General features: G+C 32.6%; 1 protein-coding gene across 1 annotated transcript in view; it reads right to left on the bottom strand.

Moving 5' to 3' along the window:
• The window catches only part of Ndae1 (Na[+]-driven anion exchanger 1), a 204,693-nt gene extending 180,854 nt beyond the window's left edge, over positions 1 to 23,839 (bottom strand). The window contains exon 1 of the mRNA XM_074130750.1: positions 23,808 to 23,839. Coding sequence (XP_073986851.1) covers positions 23,808 to 23,824 — 17 coding nt within the window. The 5' untranslated portion in view covers positions 23,825 to 23,839. The remainder of the gene's footprint in view (positions 1 to 23,807) is intronic.
• Between the last annotated feature and the right edge of the window lie 158 nt (positions 23,840 to 23,997).

The raw sequence follows: 23,997 nt of genomic DNA, 5'->3' as shown, positions 1-23,997 counted from the left end.
AGGGATATCTAAGGTTAAATTTTGGGTGTTTTCGACTACGTTAGAACTTCAATCTTTTATACCTCTGTTTCTATTGATCAGATTTGATTGATTCTATTACCAAAATATAGAGAAAAGTTAGCTGTATACGTAGTACCAATGGCAGTGTTTTAGTGATTGTAGTTCGTGAGATATTCAAAATTAAATTTTCGACGTTTTGAATTTGTTTCGAATTCGTTCCCAATTTCAAACGTTTATATCTCTTTTAATTTTTATCAGAATTGAATGATTTCTTTACCGCATTGTAGACTATAGTGAGCTTTATAAGTGGTATAAATTGCATAGTTTTAGACGTAATACTTTAAGAGATATCTAAGGTTAAATTTTGGGTGTTTTCGACTACGCTAGAACTTCAATCTTTTATACCTCTGTTTCTATTGATCAGATTTGAGTGATTCTATTACCAAAATATAGAGAAAAGTTAGCTGTATACGTAGTACAAATGGCAGTGTTTTAGTGATAATAGTTCGAGAGATATCCAAGATTAAATTTTCAACGTTTACTAATTGGTTTCGAATTGGTTCCCTATTTCAAACGTTAATATTTCTTTTAATTTTTATCAGAATTGAATGATTTCTTTACCGCATTGTAGAGTATAGTGAGCTTTATAAGTGGTATAGATCGCATTGTTTTAGACGTAATACTTTAAGAGATATCTAAGGTTAAATTTTGGGTGTTTTCGACTACGTTAGAACTTCAATCTTTTATACCTCTGATTCTATTGATCAGATTTGAGTGATTCTATTACCAAAATATAGAGAAAAGTTAGCTGTATAAGTAGTACAAATGGCAGTCTTTTAGTGATTATAGTTCGTGAGATATTCGAGATTGAATTATCGACGTTTTTATTTTGTTTCGAATTCGATCCCAATTACAAACGTTTATATCTCTTTTAATTTTTATCAGAATTGAATGATTTCTTTACCGCATTGTAGAATATAGTGAGCTTTATAAATTGTATAGATCGCATTGTTTTAGACGTAATACTTTAAGAGATATCTAAGGTTAAATTTTGGGTGTTTTCGACTAATTTAGAACTTCAATCTCTTATACCTCTGTTTCTATTGATCAGATTTGAGTGATTCTATTACCAAAATATAGAGAAAAGTTAGCTGTATACGTAGTACAAATGGTAGTGTTTTATTGATAATAGTTCTTGAGATATTCGAGATTGAATTATCGACGTTTTTATTTTGTTTCGAATTCGTTCCCAATTACAAACGTTTATATCTCTTTTAATTTTTATCAGAATTGAATGATTTCTTTACCGCATTGTAGAGTATAGTGAGCTTTATAAGTGGTATAGATCGCATTGTTTTAGACGTAATACTTTAAGGGATATCTAAGGTTAAATTTTGGGTGTTTTCGACTACGTTAGAACTTCAATCTTTTATACCTCTGTTTCTATTGATCAGATTTGATTGATTCTATTACCAAAATATAGAGAAAAGTTAGCTGTATACGTAGTAAAAATGGCAGTGTTTTAGTGATTGTAGTTCGTGAGATATTCAAAATTAAATTTTCGACGTTTTGAATTTGTTTCGAATTCGTTCCCAATTTCAAACGTTTATATCTCTTTTAATTTTTATCAGAATTGAATGATTTCTTTACCGCATTGTAGACTATAGTGAGCTTTATAAGTGGTATAAATTGCATAGTTTTAGACGTAATACTTTAAGAGATATCTAAGGTTAAATTTTGGGTGTTTTCGACTACGCTAGAACTTCAATCTCTTATAACTGTGTTTCTATTGATCAGATTTGAGAGATTCTATTACCAAAATATAGAGAAAAGTTAGCTGTATACGTAGTACAAATGGCAGTGTTTTAGTGATTATAGTTCGTGAGATATTCAAAATTAAATTTTCGACGTTTTGAATTTGTTTCGAATTCGTTCCCAATTTCAAACTTTTATATCTCTTTTCATATTTATCAGAATTGAATTATTTCTTTACCGCATTGTAGACTATAGTGAGCGTTATAAGTGGTATAAATTGCGTAGTTTTAGACGTAATACTTTAAGAGATATCTAGGTTAAATTTTGGGTGTTTTCGACTACGTTAGAACTTCAATCTCTTATACCTCTGTTTCTATTGATCAGATTTGAGAGATTCTATTACCAAAATATAGAGAAAAGTTAGCTGTATACGTAGTACAAATGGCAGTGTTTTAGTGATTATAGTTCGTGAGATATTCAAAATTAAATTTTCGACGTTTTGAATTTGTTTCGAATTCGTTCCCAATTTCAAACGTTTATATCTCTTTTAATTTTTATCAGAATTGAATGATTTCTTTACCGCATTGTAGACTATAGTGAGCTTTATAAGTGGTATAAACTGCATAGTTTTAGACGTATTACTTTAAGAGATATCTAGGTTAAATTTTGGGTGTTTTCGACTACGTAAGAACTTCAATCTCTTATAACTGTGTTTCTATTGATCAGATTTGAGAGATTCTATTACCAAAATATAGAGAAAAGTTAGCTGTATACGTAGTACAAATGGCAGTGTTTTAGTGATAATAGTTCGAGAGATATTCAAGATTAAATTTTCGACGTATTTAATTTGTTTCGAATTCGTTCCCAAATTCAAACGTTTATATCTCTTTTCAAATTAATCAGAATTGAATGATCTCTTTACCGCATTGTAGAGTATAGTGAGGTTTATAAGTGGTATAGATCGCATTGTATTAGACGTAATACATTAAGAGATATCTAAATTATGGGTGTTTTCGACTACGTTAGAACTTCAATCTCTTATACCTCTGTTCCTATTGATCTGATTTCACGGATTCTGTTACCAAAATGTAGAGAAAGGTTAGCTGTATACGTAGTACAAATGGCAGCGTTTTAGTGATAATAGTTCGAGAGATATTCAAGATTAAATTTTCGACGTATTTAATTTGTTTCGAATTCGTTCCCAAATTCAAACGTTTATATCTCTTTTCATATTTATCAGAATTGAATGATTTCTTTACCGCATTGTAGAGTATATTGAGCTTAATAAGTGGTATAGATCGCATTGTTTTAGACGTAATACTTTAAGAGATATCTAAGGTTAAATTTTGGGTGTTTTCGACTACGTTAGAACTTAAATCTGTTATACCACTGTTCCTATTGATCAGATTTAAGTGATTCTATTACCAAAATATAGAGAAAAGTTAGCTGTATACGTAGTACAAATGGCAGTGTTTTAGTGATAATAGTTCGAGAGATATTCAAAATTAAATTTTCAACGTTTTCTAATTGGTTTCGAATTCGTTCCTTATTTCAAACGTTTATATCTCTTTTAATTTTTATCAGAATTGAATGATTTCTTTACCGCATTGTAAAGTATAGTGAGCTTTATAAGTGCTATAGATCGCATTGTGTTAGACGTAATACTTTAAGAGATATCTAAGGTTAAATTTTAGGTCTTTTCGACTACTTTAGAACTTCAATCTTTTATACCTCTGTTTCTATTGATCAGATTTGAGTGATTCTATTACCAAAATATAGAGAAAAGTTAGCTGTAAACGTAGTACAAATGGCAGTGTTTTAGTGATAATAGTTCGAGAGATATCCAAGATTAAATTTTCAACGTTTTCTAATTGGTTTCGAATTCGTTCCCTATTTCAAACGTTTATATCTCTTTTAATTTTTATCAGAATTGAATGATTTCTTTTCCGCATTATAGACTATAGTGAGCTTTATAAGTGGTATAAATTGCATTGTTTTAGACGTAATACTTTAAGGGATATCTAAGGTTAAATTTTGGGTGTTTTCGACTACGTTAGAACTTCAATCTTTTAAACCTCTGTTTCTATTGATCAGATTTGAGTGATTCTATTACCAAAATATAGAGAAAAGTTAGCTGTATACGTAGTACAAATGGCAGTGTTTTATTGATAATAGTTCTTGAGATATTCGAGATTGAATTATCGACGTTTTTATTTTGTTTCGAATTCGTTCCCAATTACAAACGTTAATATCTCTTTTAATTTTTATCAGAATTGAATGATTTCTTTACCGCATTGTAGAGTATAGTGAGCTTTAAAGTGGTATAGATCGCATTGTTTTAGACGTAATACTTTAAGGGATATCTAAGGTTAAATTTTGGGTGTTTTCGACTACGTTAGAACTTCAATCTTTTATACCTCTGTTTCTATTGATCAGATTTGATTGATTCTATTACCAAAATATAGAGAAAAGTTAGCTGTATACGTAGTACCAATGGCAGTGTTTTAGTGATTGTAGTTCGTGAGATATTCAAAATTAAATTTTCGACGTTTTGAATTTGTTTCGAATTCGTTCCCAATTTCAAACGTTTATATCTCTTTTAATTTTTATCAGAATTGAATGATTTCTTTACCGCATTGTAGACTATAGTGAGCTTTATAAGTGGTATAAATTGCATAGTTTTAGACGTAATACTTTAAGAGATATCTAAGGTTAAATTTTGGGTGTTTTCGACTACGCTAGAACTTCAATCTTTTATACCTCTGTTTCTATTGATCAGATTTGAGTGATTCTATTACCAAAATATAGAGAAAAGTTAGCTGTATACGTAGTACAAATGGCAGTGTTTTAGTGATAATAGTTCGAGAGATATCCAAGATTAAATTTTCAACGTTTTCTAATTGGTTTCGAATTGGTTCCCTATTTCAAACGTTAATATTTCTTTTAATTTTTATCAGAATTGAATGATTTCTTTACCGCATTGTAGAGTATAGTGAGCTTTATAAGTGGTATAAATTGCGTAGTTTTAGACGTAATACTTTAAGAGATATCTAAGGTTAAATTTTGGGTGTTTTCGACTACGTTAGAACTTCAATCTTTTATACCTCTGATTCTATTGATCAGATTTGAGTGATTCTATTACCAAAATATAGAGAAAAGTTAGCTGTATAAGTAGTACAAATGGCAGTCTTTTAGTGATTATAGTTCGTGAGATATTCGAGATTGAATTATCGACGTTTTTATTTTGTTTCGAATTCGATCCCAATTACAAACGTTTATATCTCTTTTAATTTTCATCAGAATTGAATGATTTCTTTACCGCATTGTAGAATATAGTGAGCTTTATAGGTTGTATAGATCGCATTGTTTTAGACGTAATACTTTAAGAGATATCTAAGGTTAAATTTTGGGTGTTTTCGACTAATTTAGAACTTCAATCTCTTATACCTCTGTTTCTATTGATCAGATTTGAGTGATTCTATTACCAAAATATAGAGAAAAGTTAGCTGTATACGTAGTACAAATGGTAGTGTTTTATTGATAATAGTTCGAGAGATATCCAAGATTAAATTTTCAACGTTTTCTAATTGGTTTCGAATTCGTTCCCTATTTCAAACGTTAATATTTCTTTTAATTTTTATCAGAATTGAATGATTTCTTTACCGCATTGTAGAGTATAGTGAGCTTTATAAGTGGTATAGATCTCATTGTTTTAGACGTAATACTTTAAGAGATATCTAAGGTTAAATTTTGGGTGTTTTCGACTACGTTAGAACTTCAATCTTTTATACCTCTGATTCTATTGATCAGATTTGAGTGATTCTATTACCAAAATATAGAGAAAAGTTAGCTGTATAAGTAGTACAAATGGCAGTCTTTTAGTGATTATAGTTCGTGAGATATTCGAGATTGAATTATCGACGTTTTTATTTTGTTTCGAATTCGATCCCAATTACAAACGTTTATATCTCTTTTAATTTTTATCAGAATTGAATGATTTCTTTACCGCATTGTAGAATATAGTGAGCTTTATAGGTTGTATAGATCGCATTGTTTTAGACGTAATACTTTAAGAGATATCTAAGGTTAAATTTTGGGTGTTTTCGACTAATTTAGAACTTCAATCTCTTATACCTCTGTTTCTATTGATCAGATTTGAGTGATTCTATTACCAAAATATAGAGAAAAGTTAGCTGTATAAGTAGTACAAATGGCAGTCTTTTAGTGATTATAGTTCGTGAGATATTCGAGATTGAATTATCGACGTTTTTATTTTGTTTCGAATTCGATCCCAATTACAAACGTTTATATCTCTTTTAACTTTTATCAGAATTGAATGATTTCTTTACCGCATTGTAGAATATAGTGAGCTTTATAGGTTGTATAGATCGCATTGTTTTAGACGTAATACTTTAAGAGATATCTAAGGTTAAATTTTGGGTGTTTTCGACTAAATTAGAACTTCAATCTCTTACACCTCTGTTTCTATTGATCAGATTTGAGTGATTCTATTACCAAAATATAGAGAAAAGTTAGCTGTATACGTAGTACAAATGGTAGTGTTTTATTGATAATAGTTCTTGAGATATTCGAGATTGAATTATCGACGTTTTTATTTTGTTTCGAATTCGTTCCCAATTACAAACGTTTATATCTCTTTTAATTTTTATCAGAATTGAATGATTTCTTTACCGCATTGTAGAGTATAGTGAGCTTTATAAGTGGTATAGATCGCATTGTTTTAGACGTAATACTTTAAGGGATATCTAAGGTTAAATTTTGGGTGTTTTCGACTACGTTAGAACTTCAATCTTTTATACCTCTGTTTCTATTGATCAGATTTGATTGATTCTATTACCAAAATATAGAGAAAAGTTAGCTGTATACGTAGTACAAATGGCAGTGTTTTAGTGATTGTAGTTCGTGAGATATTCAAAATTAAATTTTCGACGTTTTGAATTTGTTTCGAATTCGTTCCCAATTTCAAACGTTTATATCTCTTTTAATTTTTATCAGAATTGAATGATTTCTTTACCGCATTGTAGACTATAGTGAGCTTTATAAGTGGTATAAATTGCATAGTTTTAGACGTAATACTTTAAGAGATATCTAAGGTTAAATTTTGGGTGTTTTCGACTACGCTAGAACTTCAATCTCTTATAACTGTGTTTCTATTGATCAGATTTGAGAGATTCTATTACCAAAATATAGAGAAAAGTTAGCTGTATACGTAGTACAAATGGCAGTGTTTTAGTGATTATAGTTCGTGAGATATTCAAAATTAAATTTTCGACGTTTTGAATTTGTTTCGAATTCGTTCCCAATTTCAAACTTTTATATCTCTTTTCATATTTATCAGAATTGAATTATTTCTTTACCGCATTGTAGACTATAGTGAGCGTTATAAGTGGTATAAATTGCGTAGTTTTAGACGTAATACTTTAAGAGATATCTAGGTTAAATTTTGGGTGTTTTCGACTACGTTAGAACTTCAATCTCTTATACCTCTGTTTCTATTGATCAGATTTGAGAGATTCTATTACCAAAATATAGAGAAAAGTTAGCTGTATACGTAGTACAAATGGCAGTGTTTTAGTGATTATAGTTCGTGAGATATTCAAAATTAAATTTTCGACGTATTGAATTTGTTTCGAATTCGTTCCCAATTTCAAACGTTTATATCTCTTTTAATTTTTATCAGAATTGAATGATTTCTTTACCGCATTGTAGACTATAGTGAGCTTTATAAGTGGTATAAATTGCATAGTTTTAGACGTATTACTTTAAGAGATATCTAAGGTTAAATTTTGGGTGTTTTCGACTACGTAAGAACTTCAATCTCTTATAACTGTGTTTCTATTGATCAGATTTGAGAGATTCTATTACCAAAATATAGAGAAAAGTTAGCTGTATACGTAGTACAAATGGCAGTGTTTTAGTGATAATAGTTCAAGAGATATTCAAGATTAAATTTTCGACGTATTTAATTTGTTTCGAATTCGTTCCCAATTTCAAACGTTTATATCTCTTTTAATTTTTATCAGAATTGAATGATTTCTTTACCGCATTGTAGACTATAGTGAGCTTTATAAGTGGTATAAATTGCATAGTTTTAGACGTATTACTTTAAGAGATATCTAAATTATGGGTGTTTTCGACTACGTAAGAACTTCAATCTCTTATAACTGTGTTTCTATTGATCTGATTTCACGGATTCTGTTACCAAAATGTAGAGAAAGGTTAGCTGTATACGTAGTACAAATGGCAGCGTTTTAGTGATAATAGTTCGAGAGATATTCAAGATTAAATTTTCGACGTATTTAATTTGTTTCGAATTCGTTCCCAAATTCAAACGTTTATATCTCTTTTCATATTTATCAGAATTGAATGATTTCTTTACCGCATTGTAGAGTATAGTGAGCTTAATAAGTGGTATAGATCGCATTGTTTTAGACGTAATACTTTAAGAGATATCTAAGGTTAAATTTTGGGTGTTTTCGACTACGTTAGAACTTAAATCTGTTATACCACTGTTCCTATTGATCAGATTTAAGTGATTCTATTACCAAAATATAGAGAAAAGTTAGCTGTATACGTAGTACAAATGGCAGTGTTTTAGTGATAATAGTTCGAGAGATATTCAAAATTAAATTTTCAACGTTTTCTAATTGGTTTCGAATTCGTTCCTTATTTCAAACGTTTATATCTCTTTTAATTTTTATCAGAATTGAATGATTTCTTTACCGCATTGTAAAGTATAGTGAGCTTTATAAGTGCTATAGATCGCATTGTGTTAGACGTAATACTTTAAGAGATATCTAAGGTTAAATTTTGGGTCTTTTCGACTACGTTAGAACTTCAATCTTTTATACCTCTGTTTCTATTGATCAGATTTGAGTGATTCTATTACCAAAATATAGAGAAAAGTTAGCTGTAAACGTAGTACAAATGGCAGTGTTTTAGTGATAATAGTTCGAGAGATATCCAAGATTAAATTTTCAACGTTTTCTAATTGGTTTCGAATTCGTTCCCTATTTCAAACGTTTATATCTCTTTTAATTTTTATCAGAATTGAATGATTTCTTTTCCGCATTATAGACTATAGTGAGCTTTATAAGTGGTATAAATTGCATAGTTTTAGACGTAATACTTTAAGAGATATCTAAGGTTAAATTTTGGGTGTTTTCGACTACGTTAGAACTTCAATCTTTTAAACCTCTGTTTCTATTGATCAGATTTGAGTGATTCTATTACCAAAATATAGAGAAAAGTTAGCTGTATACGTAGTACAAATGGCAGTGTTTTATTGATAATAGTTCTTGAGACATTCGAGATTGAATTATCGACGTTTTTATTTTGTTTCGAATTCGTTCCCAATTACAAACGTTAATATCTCTTTTAATTTTTATCAGAATTGAATGATTTCTTTACCGCATTGTAGAGTATAGTGAGCTTTAAAGTGGTATAGATCGCATTGTTTTAGACGTAATACTTTAAGGGATATCTAAGGTTAAATTTTGGGTGTTTTCGACTACGTTAGAACTTCAATCTTTTATACCTCTGTTTCTATTGATCAGATTTGATTGATTCTATTACCAAAATATAGAGAAAAGTTAGCTGTATACGTAGTACCAATGGCAGTGTTTTAGTGATTGTAGTTCGTGAGATATTCAAAATTAAATTTTCGACGTTTTGAATTTGTTTCGAATTCGTTCCCAATTTCAAACGTTTATATCTCTTTTAATTTTTATCAGAATTGAATGATTTCTTTACCGCATTGTAGACTATAGTGAGCTTTATAAGTGGTATAAATTGCATAGTTTTAGACGTAATACTTTAAGAGATATCTAAGGTTAAATTTTGGGTGTTTTCGACTACGCTAGAACTTCAATCTTTTATACCTCTGTTTCTATTGATCAGATTTGAGTGATTCTATTACCAAAATATAGAGAAAAGTTAGCTGTATACGTAGTACAAATGGCAGTGTTTTAGTGATAATAGTTCGAGAGATATCCAAGATTAAATTTTCAACGTTTTCTAATTGGTTTCGAATTCGTTCCCAATTACAAACGTTAATATCTCTTTTAATTTTTATCAGAATTGAATGATTTCTTTACCGCATTGTAGAGTATAGTGAGCTTTAAAGTGGTATAGATCGCATTGTTTTAGACGTAATACTTTAAGGGATATCTAAGGTTAAATTTTGGGTGTTTTCGACTACGTTAGAACTTCAATCTTTTATACCTCTGTTTCTATTGATCAGATTTGATTGATTCTATTACCAAAATATAGAGAAAAGTTAGCTGTATACGTAGTACCAATGGCAGTGTTTTAGTGATTGTAGTTCGTGAGATATTCAAAATTAAATTTTCGACGTTTTGAATTTGTTTCGAATTCGTTCCCAATTTCAAACGTTTATATCTCTTTTAATTTTTATCAGAATTGAATGATTTCTTTACCGCATTGTAGACTATAGTGAGCTTTATAAGTGGTATAAATTGCATAGTTTTAGACGTAATACTTTAAGAGATATCTAAGGTTAAATTTTGGGTGTTTTCGACTACGCTAGAACTTCAATCTTTTATACCTCTGTTTCTATTGATCAGATTTGAGTGATTCTATTACCAAAATATAGAGAAAAGTTAGCTGTATACGTAGTACAAATGGCAGTGTTTTAGTGATAATAGTTCGAGAGATATCCAAGATTAAATTTTCAACGTTTACTAATTGGTTTCGAATTGGTTCCCTATTTCAAACGTTAATATTTCTTTTAATTTTTATCAGAATTGAATGATTTCTTTACCGCATTGTAGAGTATAGTGAGCTTTATAAGTGGTATAGATCGCATTGTTTTAGACGTAATACTTTAAGAGATATCTAAGGTTAAATTTTGGGTGTTTTCGACTACGTTAGAACTTCAATCTTTTATACCTCTGATTCTATTGATCAGATTTGAGTGATTCTATTACCAAAATATAGAGAAAAGTTAGCTGTATAAGTAGTACAAATGGCAGTCTTTTAGTGATTATAGTTCGTGAGATATTCGAGATTGAATTATCGACGTTTTTATTTTGTTTCGAATTCGATCCCAATTACAAACGTTTATATCTCTTTTAATTTTTATCAGAATTGAATGATTTCTTTACCGCATTGTAGAATATAGTGAGCTTTATAGGTTGTATAGATCGCATTGTTTTAGACGTAATACTTTAAGAGATATCTAAGGTTAAATTTTGGGTGTTTTCGACTAATTTAGAACTTCAATCTCTTATACCTCTGTTTCTATTGATCAGATTTGAGTGATTCTATTACCAAAATATAGAGAAAAGTTAGCTGTATACGTAGTACAAATGGTAGTGTTTTATTGATAATAGTTCTTGAGATATTCGAGATTGAATTATCGACGTTTTTATTTTGTTTCGAATTCGTTCCCAATTACAAACGTTTATATCTCTTTTAATTTTTATCAGAATTGAATGATTTCTTTACCGCATTGTAGAGTATAGTGAGCTTTATAAGTGGTATAGATCGCATTGTTTTAGACGTAATACTTTAAGGGATATCTAAGGTTAAATTTTGGGTGTTTTCGACTACGTTAGAACTTCAATCTTTTATACCTCTGTTTCTATTGATCAGATTTGATTGATTCTATTACCAAAATATAGAGAAAAGTTAGCTGTATACGTAGTACAAATGGCAGTGTTTTAGTGATTATAGTTCGTGAGATATTCAAAATTAAATTTTCGACGTTTTGAATTTGTTTCGAATTCGTTCCCAATTTCAAACTTTTATATCTCTTTTCATATTTATCAGAATTGAATTATTTCTTTACCGCATTGTAGACTATAGTGAGCGTTATAAGTGGTATAAATTGCGTAGTTTTAGACGTAATACTTTAAGAGATATCTAGGTTAAATTTTGGGTGTTTTCGACTACGTTAGAACTTCAATCTCTTATACCTCTGTTTCTATTGATCAGATTTGAGAGATTCTATTACCAAAATATAGAGAAAAGTTAGCTGTATACGTAGTACAAATGGCAGTGTTTTAGTGATAATAGTTCGTGAGATATGTAACATTAAATTTTTGACGTTTTTAATACGTTTCGAATTCGTTCCCAATTTTAAACGTTTATATCTCTTTTCATATTTATCAGAATTTGAACGATTTCTTTACCGCATTGTAGAGTATAGAGAGCTTTATAAATTGCATTGTTATAGACGTAATACTTTAAGAGATATCTGAGGTTAAATTTTAGTGGTTTACGACTTTGTTCAAAATTCCGTCACTTATACCTTTTTTCCTATTGATCAGATTTGAGTGATTCTATTACCAAAATATGGAGAAAAGTTAGCTGTATACGTAGTACAAATGGCAGCGTTTTAGTGTTAATAGTTCGTGAGATATTCGAGATTGAATTTTCGACGTTTTTAATACGTTTCGAATTCGTTCCCAATTTTAAACGTTTATATCTCTTTTCATATTTTTCAGAATTGAACGATTTCTTTACCGCATTGTAGAGTATAGAGAGCTTTATAAGTGGTATAGATTGCATTGTTGTAGACGTAATACTTTAAGAGATATCTGAGGTTAAATTTTAGAGGTTTTCGACTTCGTACAAACTTCAATCACTTATACCTCGGTTTCTATTGATCAGATTTGAGTGATTCTATTACCAAAATATAGAGAAAAGTTAGCTGTATACGTAGTACAAATGGCAGCGTTTTAGTGATTATAGTTCGTGAGATATTTAACATTAACAATTGATTGTTGTTAATATTGAATTAAATCTGTATAAAAAATTAAAAAACTTGATTACCTTGTAGATAAAATATAAAATTCTTAAAAAAGGCCTCTAGAGAGTTTTCTTATTGCAGATATAATATTTCATGTGCGGGGGGCAGTTCTGAAATGAACACCAGTCTGTGGCAGTGCGGCTATCCAATAGGCCAGACTTTGTGTTAGTTCTTTTTTTCTCCTCCTCCCCCCCTCCCATCAACTTGACTTTGTAGTTAAGTCCCTGACCGCACCAGACAGATTCCTTTCTAAAATGAAAAAGGGTTTTTTTCCTTTTCTTTTTCTTTGGTTTTTATACAGAGATCTCTAACTTTCGGAAGGTTAACGTCGTAAGTGTACTATTGGGGTGGATAAAGAGATTGTCCTTCTTCTTCTCTTTCACATCTGACCTGAAAGGTAACAACAACTGCTACCAACAACTACCTTGTCTGGTAGTTCAGCCTAACCTGTAATTACATTTTGAATTTTCATTGTTTCATTTACTTAGTTTATATTGGATCATATTGGAAATTGATGTTATGGTTAACCACACAGTATGATAAACAATAAAATATCTCAGGGAAGGGCTAAGCTATATGTTTAACGTATTGGATTCCCACGCGGAGGACCCGGGTTCGAATCCAGCGGCTGACCCTCAGATTTTTTTTTCTTCCTAGGAGCTTCTTACAGCTCGCTTTCCGGTCATAGACAATATTGTTTGCAACAAGAGAACACTGTCCGGAGGACGGTAGTGCACTGAAAAAAGCACCGGGTGCCAATAACTTAAGATGTTGACGAAAGAAAAATTAGAATAATAAAATATCACTTTCAGTTTTCTCTTAATTCAACGTTTTTTAATAATTTTATCATTTTTCATAGAAAATTATTGTAGAGTTGGCTTTCCTCTAAGTTAACATTATCAGTGTAACTTAAGGGTTTACACTGTACGAGGGTCGTTTGAAAAGTCCGTGCAAAAATAAAAACTACTTAATTTTTTGGGGTAAACCTTTTTTATTTTTCAACATAGTCTCCTTTTAGGCTTATACACTTCGTCCAACGCTGCTCTAGTTTGTTGATCCCTTCCGAATAATAGGATTTGTCCAAGTCTGAAAAATAGCCATTCGTTTCTGCAATCACCTCCTCGTTTGAATAAAATCTTTTTCCCGCCAGCCATTTCTTCATATTGGGGAACAAATAGTAGTCCGAGGGAGCCAAGTGTGGAGAATAGGGGGCATGTGAAATGAGTTGGAACCCTATTTCAATTAATTTCCTCTTGGTAACCCATTGTTTAGATTGTTCTTTGGTCTCAGGAGTGTAGTGATGTATCCATGTTTCATCCACAGTGACGAAACGACGCTTAAAGTCATGCGGATTCTTCTGGAACAGCTGCTAACCGTCCTTGCAACACTTCACTCGATTTAGTTTTTGGTCAAGCGTGAGCAATCGCGGCACCCATCTTGCGGATAGCTTTGTCATGTCCAAATGTTGATGCAAAATATTATGTACCTGTTCATTCGAGGCGTTTTGCCTTTCATAAAGTAGTGTTTAATCAACACACGAAATTCTTTTTCGTCCATTTTTTGAAAATCACTTGACTTCCTCGATTCAAACGAATGCCAAACACAAAGAAATAGACCGATCTGGCTGAATCTTGGTGTGTGTTCTTCCAAGAGATGCTACTAACTAAACATAACCTCGATACGCGCCAGTAGTGCTATCTCTCTGACTTTGCACGGACTTTTCAAACGACCCTCGTATACCTAATGTTGGTAAGAGGTAAACATGACTCAAAGGTTCTTGAGTTTAAAAGTAACTTTACAAGTCGGAAACTTGAATATACTAAGTAACAAAAAGTAGTGTGATTTTTTACTTCAAAATATGTATGTTTACGTACAAAATTTACGTAGGGACAAATGGATTGGTTAAGGAAGGACTAGCTTTTGTGGCAGCTGGTTTATAGTAGATCAATACTAGGGCACTAATCATTCAACCAATTATAGGACTGGTGATAAGGGCACTGGTGAATAGAGGGCTGAACTTTCAACCATTCAAATAAATATGGGACCTTTCCGTCGACTTTTCGACTTCAACAGTATTTTTGTAGTTGAAAAGGTTTATTGAGAATAATTGTACAATAAATCAGTTTTTCGCATTGATTACTTTAATTGCTTTTCTGCACCCAAACAGTCGGAACCTCTTCAAAAGTTTTCCGCTAGGGTAACAATTAAATTAGTCGCTTTTCCTGTACTATACTGCAGCCTAGTTACATGGAGTTATTTCCCGGATGTTCGGCTTAATTTTCTTCATTTTCTTTCAAAAATTTTAAAAGACAGAAGTGAGTGCGTTTTGGTCAAACTGGAAGCCAATTCTCTCTTTTTCCAGTGTTTTTTGCTTTCAGTTTCCCAAATTCAAGCGACCCTAGATGATACATCTAGTCCTGGCCTTAATATTAGTTCTTAAAGACTGAAGTAGGTGCGTTCTTGTCAAACTGGAACCCAATTCTCTCTTTTTCCACTGATTTTTACTTTCGGTCTCCCAATTTAAAGCGACCCTAGATGTTACATCTAGTCCTGGCCTTAATATTAGTTCTTAAAGACAGAAGTAGGAGCGTTCTTGTCAAACTGGAAGCCAATTCTCTCTTTTGCCACTGATTTTTACTTTCGGTTTCCCAAATTCAAGCCACGCTAGATGTTACATATAGTCCTGGCCTTAATATTTGTTCTTAACTGAATGGGATAATTATTAGCTTTCATAGACCACAGAATCAGCTTTCTGGTCTGGATCTGAAGGCAATTTCTTGTTTTTCTAGTACTTCTTTACGTTCTATTTTCCCAATTAATGTGACAGTTCTTGATCTATGTAGTTTTGTCTTCAAATATTAGGAGTAAAAAAAAAACAGAATTAGTAGTCTTTGTCTAGACTAGATGGAAATTCACGTCAGTTTTCCTCAGAAAAGCGACGGCAAAAACAGCTGTTTGGTCAAAGTTTAGTGCAATTCTCTGTTTTCCTGGTGTTTTTTTTTATGGTCCAGACTTTCCCAGCGCACTTCCGTTCATATACAACTACTTCTTCGCTCTAATCTTCCTCGAAGGCTGAAGCATCGATAGCTTTCCAAACTTCACTTTATCGGTTCCTCCTATGTTAGCCTTTTAATGTTGGTCATCGTTGGATAGCCCTCATTCGATTCTTGTACTTTATTCTATTTATGTATTTTACGTAATCAGAATTACTTGTTGCCAATAGGTAGTTTTAAATTGAAGAAAGAGAGAGTTAAGTTAGAAGATTAAGTTGTGAAATAAACCTTCTTTTTTTTATCTTTTTTTTTGTAATCAGGAGTATCAAAATTATTAGATTTCCGGTGCAAATCTGCAAGATTACCACAACTTCTCTTACTTACTAAAGAGAATGTAAAAGTAACTGTCAAAGTTATTTTTAAGAGGGTGGCTGGGAAAGGTGTGTCTCTTTTTTTTGGGAGATAATACATTTGATCCCTACATTGTTTGCTACACGTAATTAGAGCAAGATGATCGATACCTGCAACGGTGTGCTCCCTGGGGATACATTGTGTGTTTTCTTCTTCACTAAAAGTTTCTCTTCTTCTTTCTTCTCCTAAGATCTTATTATTTTGCTGGCGTTATACTATAAGAACAGGACAAAAAAAAATCTAATTAAGAAATTTAAACTTCCGGTTTATGAACTAGCTAAACTGTTAAGGTTATGTCTTTACAAAATTAGGAAACTTTCCTGTTTCCTGTTTTTCTTCTCCAACAACTTCTAAACTTTGTACTTAAACCGGATGTACTTTTGCTGGATATCAAAGAGGAAGGTAGTGACCCTTTTTTCTTTTCTACTTCCTCTTACTTCCTTATCATGGGAAGAGAAGGAGAGAGTTACCAAATCACTAGGGTAACCGTAAGTTACTGATTACTCGGATAGCTTCTTAAGAAGTAAGAGTCCGTTCCTGTACACCAAAGCTCTGCTGTCTTGGAGGCTTATTGTTCCAGTGGCTTGAATAGTCTGAACCGATACAGAGCTACCTCTCTCCAGGATTCAACCAACTAGTCGTTTTTTTTTGTTTTGCTCTCATCTCAAACTTGCCAGAGATCTTATTCCAATGGAGCAGCAATTTACATCGCCTTCATTTAAGCAGCTTAACTTCCTCAACTTCCTAGACTCAATCTGCACAGAAGATCTTGTTTAATCAAGCCTAGCATGAACAGAAAGTGGCTAACTTAGCCTTTTTTTACCAGATTTTTTGGTGTATTATCTCTTTTGGTGCTGGCCGAGTGCAGATACTTCTTATCGCAAAGAAGCGATTACTGTGCAATCTGACCGAGTATAGAAGACGTTTTCTCTCTTTCTGCTTAAGTCTCCACAGTGGCAGAAGCCATCTACAGTGGCAAATACCCACTGGAGTTGCTCTCCGATCTGTCGTGCTTTTGAAGAATGCATAAGACCAGATTAAGACCACTTTGAAGAGTTCCGTCCGCACTGTCCAGCAGTGGCTATCCCGGGAAGAACTTGTATGACCCACATTATCCCCAAGAAACTACCTCTCCAGTTCAAATGCTCCAAGGGGCTACTAGTGGAAAGGAGGAGGAGATTCCTCTCGGAAACAGCCGTCAGGTTCTTGCCGGATTTCCTACCACTTCCCAAGAGGTCTCCCACATCACTGTCTTAAAGACTGAAGTAGTTGTGTTTTGGTCATACTGGAACCCAATTCTCTCTATTTCTACTGATTTTTACTTTCTATTTTCCAAATTCCAGCGACCCTAGATGATACATCTAGTCCTGCCCTTAATATTAGTTCTTAAAGACGGAAGTAGGTGCGTTCTTCTCAAACTGGAAGCCAATTCCCAAGAGATCTCCCACATCGGTTCTAAATCAAGTGTCTTTGCCCCTTAGACAAAAAACCTATTTCCTCTAAATACTAAGTCCCTGCTATCACATTGTGACGTCACCATTAAGGTAACGGAAGTGAAATGTTAATCAGCTACCCTTACTTTTTTATTTATATCCTTATTTTATATCCTTATTTTTTCCATGCCTTCAGACCTCAATCCCAGAGATCACCTACAGTATCCTGACCTCCATCTTGACCTTAACCCATCAAAATTTACCTCCAGTAATCTTCCACATTTTTGTCTATATTAGTTAAATACTATTTCTTATTCAGTGTAACGAATAGTTGCACTATAGATTTTCTAATGCGATAAACATACTTACGAATGCTAATTGCACAAGATGTTTATTACATCACTCTTGTTAAACATGCAGAATGTTAAGTGCACTCTACTGTCAGCAAACATGCCTACGTCATGTACGTCATTTTTACTGCGTCTTAGGATGGGAATAATTGTTGTAGTAGGTGGCCTAATTCGCTATTAAAAGATAGCACAGCAGCTGACCACGTTCATCTTCGTCTGACGTTCTTATTCCAATTTATAATAGAAATAATAAATTTGAAAAAAATATTACGTAAAATTGATGTAAACAATTTAATAATTCTTACTTATAAAAAGAATTTTCTATTTTCCATCTGATAAAACGTTTATTTTGTTTTAAAATGACACGACTTTATTGTTTTTGTTTTTTGTAAACTACTTACTACTTGTCCAATGTTCATACATTTAAATGTAATATTTTTCATAAAAACGTTGATGTCCTCTAAAGTACCTCTTCAGTATAATTTAAATTTCTACCACCTAGTTCTATTAATAAAATTCTACCACAAAGAATGCAGGTTCTACAAAGATTTTTCATAGAAAATAATTTCTACATTTTTTTCCTAGTTTTGTAAATAATGTAAAACTACATACAGATATTTAGGAACTATCATGGAAATTTTAGGTCAAAGCAATCTATTTATTATAGATATATTAAGTGGAAAATACCAGAACAGTTAATTTATCTCTGTGGTCACTGTTGGAAGTGAGACAACGTACTTCGTCTATTTCTAGACGTTCCGGTTAGATCATGGGAATTTTAGTTGTTAGGTTGGTAGTAAGTACTTCCTGGATGCGACATTGGGCAATCTTTAGATAGCACATCTCCTAATTCTTGAAAATAATTTCACATGCCACTTTTTCCTTTTTTTTAAATATTTTTAATTTTATTTTTTAATCTAGCACCAAGGATTTAGTTAGGATTGGATGCTTAACGCGACTTTGTTTCATTAAGCTTTCAACTTGTAAACAAAGTAGTGTCTATTTGCTTTTTTTTCAGCTGGGCTTTTAATGAAACCATCAAATTAGGTTTTACTGCCGTACTTCCTATTTTTTTCAATTTCTCACGATATAGTCCTAAAATAAAATCAAAAGGGCTCGGCCAGGAATCGGAACAAGTATCGCACAGTTTGTCTTCATTAAGTTAAATTTAGGATGTCACATGCAGGTGGTACTTTATACGTAAAAGTATACTAAAGTTGGAACCTTCCGTTTAGTGGTGATTTTAGTTATTTTGAGCTAGAGTTTGCGTACACATACTACTAACCTTGTTACAAATGGGAAGTCCCAAAAAAACGTATTTCCGGTGTAAACGTATTAACTGTTATTTGATTCGATGGCACTTCCTTCTCGTACTTAAAACAGGAAGTCAAAAATGTCTACAAAAAGCGTAACTTTTTTTTTTCTTTTTTTTTGAGGAGAAATAATATTGTGCCTGAAGTGAGTTTTTTTGGGATGATATGATTTATTTTTTTTTAAAAAATTTAGATATCACCGGAAGTATTTGTGTTTAGCTCCTCGAGGAAAGAGGATATTACCATACTTTTCCTGGCCTAACTTTACTCATATTTTGTAAAAAGAAAAACCCAGTAACATCTTTGACCTTAACAACTTTGCCCGGTTTAATAACATCCAGTGGAGTGAGTACTAACGGAAATACCAAGGATTTCTGGACATTGGACACCCACAAAGGAAACAGGTGGTCACAAAGAGATGAACATCAGGACGTTAGCTTTTAGTCACGTGTGCTGTTTAGACAGTCTACTCCCTTTCCCCCTTCTAGGAGGAAACTTTGCATACTTTGTATCTGACCTTGATTTTACCACAACTATTACCTGAGTTATCCTACAGACAGACATATGTAGTTGCTTTTTTGTCGTGAGAATTTTTAATGCTAAATTATTTTAGTATTTCAAATTATTATTGTTGTATCGTGCAAATTTAAATTTATTCTTTTTAAAATCAAGTAAGAATTAGTATCAAATCTTTGAAATTATCTTTAAGCCGGAAGTACATGTTTCTGGGATCCCAGAATACACGCATGCGACATCCTCTTACTATTCTCAAGTTTCTAACTCACATAGTTACTTCAAACTCCGGAAATTTGAGTCATAATTGATACTTATCATCCAATCATGTAGGCGTCACGATAGCCGAGCGGTTAAGAGGCTAGATCCGCAATGCTAAGATGTATTGTTGGTTTAGTGGGTTCTATTCCTCCGGTCTAAGACTTGGATTTTATTGAATGGTTAATATTAGAAATTTACAGTAAAGTATGTTAGGCGGTTATAGGCTAGACCCGCAATGCTAAGATGTATTGTTGGTTTAGTGGATTCAATTCCCGGGGTCTAGGCCTTGGATTTTATTTAATGGTTAATATGAGAACTTTGTAGTACAGTATGTTAGGCGGTTATAGGCTAGACCCGCAATGCTAAGATGTATTGTTGGTTTAGTGGGTTCAATTCCCGGGGTCTAGGCCTTGGATTTTATTTAATGGTTAATATGAGAACTTTGTAGTACAGTATGTTAGGCAGTTATAGGCTAGACCCGCAATGCTAAGATGTATTGTTGGTTTAGTGGGTTCAATTCCCGGGGTCTAGGCCTTGGATTTTATTTAATGGTTAATATGAGAACTTTGTAGTACAGTATGTTAGGCGGTTATAGGCTAGACCCGCAATGCTAAGATGTACTGTTGGTTTAGTGGGTTCGATTCCCGGGGTCTAGGCCTTGGATTTTATTTAATGTTTAATACGAGAAATTTATAGTAAAATATGTTTACTAGTCGCCTCCGTCCACGATACCTAATTTGGTAATTGGAAGTAAAGCCCGCCTGAAAAATAGGCATCACAGAGGCTGTGATGTCGCAGTGGATGAGCTAAACGATATTAGTAATAACCACGTAGAAATGGAATAAAGGTAGCTAACAATTAGTAGGCAGAAATGGTTAATTTAGGATTTCAATTAGGAAAGCTGAACGTCTAAATAGAGTAAAAGTTAAAAATAATAATTAGGAATTTTAATTGCTAGCATTAACTCAAGATATAATCATAATTATTAAATTAGGGAACTAATTAGAACAATTTAAGACCAAGAGTAGATGGTTAAAATGGTGTGTGTAGAAGGAATTGCCGAACTGGAGTGCTCGAATGAGGCGAGATAAAATGGAATGGCCTGTTGCTTGAAAAAGAAATTCATTTAATGGCGTAAGAAAGAGATAACGGAACAGGTAATTCGCTCATAATAACTTTTTCTAATTTACAAATTGAATCCTCTGAACAGACATGTCAACTTCCTTTGTAAAGGGCCTTATGTCAGGGGTGTCAAAAGCAAGGAGCCAATTCTTGCTACAAGCAAGATTCACGTGGGCCACACATCACATTTACAAATTTTTGTTAAATTTATATTCTGTAGTGAGGATTCTGGAATATGGATGGGATTATCAAAGCACCATAATTGGTATTTATAAAACTAAAATTACCCTTTTTTTCACCCGAAACTTGGCCAGCGATTTTCTTGTGTAAGTTTTGCTATATCTGGGGTTCAAAGCCTGAGAACTTAAGAAAATATTTTGGGAATTCCTACTTCTTTTTGCCTTTTAAAACCGAATTATTCTGGAATTCCACTTGAGAATGGCAGACATATCGCTTCTCCAAACATCGCCAGAACTGAGCGAACGTGTTTTGTACACGGCCGGGAAGCGTCCAGGTAAGAAGGCACTCAGGGGCCAAGTGAATACTCGTCTTCTTCAGTAGCTAAAAAGGGTTAACAATGGAAGGGAATTGTTGTGTGCGGTATTGCCTTGATGGCCCCGCCCCACCTAAGCGATATTTTCTTCATAACAATTTTTTTTTTCATTCTATTTCAGAACATTGAGGGAGGACCACAAAAAAATTACCTAAGGGGCCGCCAGTTTTAAAACCTCCTTCCTTTTAGTGTTCAGGAGGAAGTGATATTTAGTAAACAAAGTCTTGCAAAGTCAGGGTTCTCTTGAAATTTCAGGAAAAACTACGGGGGGAGGGTTTCTCTTGAATTTTTTTTAGCAGGCCACGGAATTCTTTTATTGTGGCAACTAACTAAGAAAGGAGTGGCAGGGGTGGCTGGAGTGGCTAGTAGAAACTAGCCACACGCCTGAGCCACTTTATTAGCCACAAGATAAGCTAAAAAGTGGCTAGCCCACCGCCTCTTACAGAGTAAGAGAAATTAAAAAGAAAAACACACTATAAAGGGGGATTTTATTTTGCAAATAAATCACATCCTTCAAGGACATAACTTGACTTCAGTTGGCCCTTTTGGGCCTCGGTATTTAATTTTTTTCTCTCTCTTTTTAGTTAAGAATTTTATTATTTGTTTCCTCTTACTGGTTGCATAATCTCATTATCAAAAAGAAGCTGATTGGAGTTATCACAGCTGACGTGATTTGGCAAATCAGATGTTATCATTTATATACAAAAAAAAAACAGCAATCTTGTTATTCTCAAATCTATTTACAAATATTTCTAGCAAATATTTTTGTAAAAATGAAAAACTCCAATTATTAAAAGAAAATCAGCTGTATATACTCACATGACTTCCTGTCACGCATACAAGTTTTAACTCGTAAAGTTTCTTCACAAATTAGAATAGAAGCCAATACCTAATTCATACCCGAAAATCGTCCTAAAACGAATTTTTCATGAAAATGATAAATTCTTTTGAATAGTTATTCACGAAAAAAGGATTTTAACCAGTTTCTTTGAATATGATTGGATGATTAAAAGTAAATAAGTAAAGTAATTGCCTATTTTTTTCAGATGGGCTTTACGTCCAACTACCAATTAGTGGACGGAGGCGGCTAGCAAACATACTTTACTGTAAATTTCTCATATTAACCATTAAATAAAATCCAAGGCCTAGACCAAGGGAATCGAACCCACTAAACCAACAATACATCTTAGCATTGCGGGTCTAGCCTATAACCGCCTGACATACTTTACTACTAATTTCTCATATTAGCCATTAAATAAAAATCCAAAGCCTAGACCCCGGGGAATCGAATCCACTAAACCAACAATACATCTTAGCATTGCGGGTCTAGCCTATAAACGCCTAACATACTTTACTACAAAATTTCTCATATTAAACATTAAATAAAATCCAAGGCCTAGACCAGAGGGAATCGAATCCACTAAACCAACAATACATCTTAGTATTGCGGGTCTAGCCTATAACCGCCTGACATACTTTACTACTAATTTCTCATATTAGCCATTAAATAAAAATCCAAAGCCTAGACCCCGGGGAATCGAAGCCACTAAACCAACAATACATCTTAGCATTGCGGGTCTAGCCTATAACCGCCTAACATACTTTACTGTAAATTTCTCATATTAACCATTAAATAGAATCCAAGGCCTAGACCCCAGGGGATCGAACCCACTAAACCAACAATACATCTCAGCATTGCGGGTCTAGCCTATAACCGCTCGTGACTACTGTGGCGCCTATCACAGCTTCTTTTTGTTAAAGGCATGAAAGAATATCGGCGCCACAATGCTACCAATTGATGGGGGAGGGTTTTTTTTAGAATTCCAGAAATTGTCAACATTTGGTAAAATATTACTGTCACATACTGAAATATACATAATAATGATTTGCTTGTTGTTTATGATTCACTCATTATCATTATTTTTGCATATCATTATCATACATAATAATATTGAACTATGTTCATGTTCTTTTTTGTTTTTCCTTTTTCCTCTGCTTTTACTTTTTAAAATTAGTAAGAATTTTTTTTTTGTTCATCCGAAAATTGTTTTAAAAGAAAATAATTTCTTTTTTTTGGGTTTTCTCTTTTTGTATTATTGTTTCATGATTTTTCTAGCACTTAAATTGTATTAACTAATTTTCTCTACTATCTTAGCTTTGCTGAGAAGTTAGACCCAGTCTATACTTTAAATTGTAAGATATCACTCCCCCCAAAAAAGCGTTTTTTCTTTGAAAATGAAATTAACTATTTTACTAATTCAGCAATTTAATTGGGTGTCAAAAAAAAAAAAAAAATGATTGTACTCACAATTGTTTGAACAGCATATTGTTGTTGTGAGCTCCTGTAAAAAATGCACACACACATAAAAACTGTAAATAACACAAAAAAACACTGATTTCTAAAACTAAAATTAAATTAAGAAGAAAACAAAAAGAAAAACTCCGCGGATGGTGAAGAATTAAAAGAGGAATTCTAAACGCGTTAGAGATGTAGTGGA

The sequence above is a fragment of the Rhodnius prolixus genome, unplaced genomic scaffold, assembly GCF_049639745.1.
Source record: "Rhodnius prolixus isolate KJV_2025 unplaced genomic scaffold, Rpr scaffold_4, whole genome shotgun sequence".
Classification (NCBI taxonomy): domain Eukaryota; kingdom Metazoa; phylum Arthropoda; class Insecta; order Hemiptera; family Reduviidae; genus Rhodnius; species Rhodnius prolixus.
The sequence above is the reverse complement of the archived record's forward strand: the minus strand, read 5'-3'. Positions and strand labels throughout refer to the sequence as shown.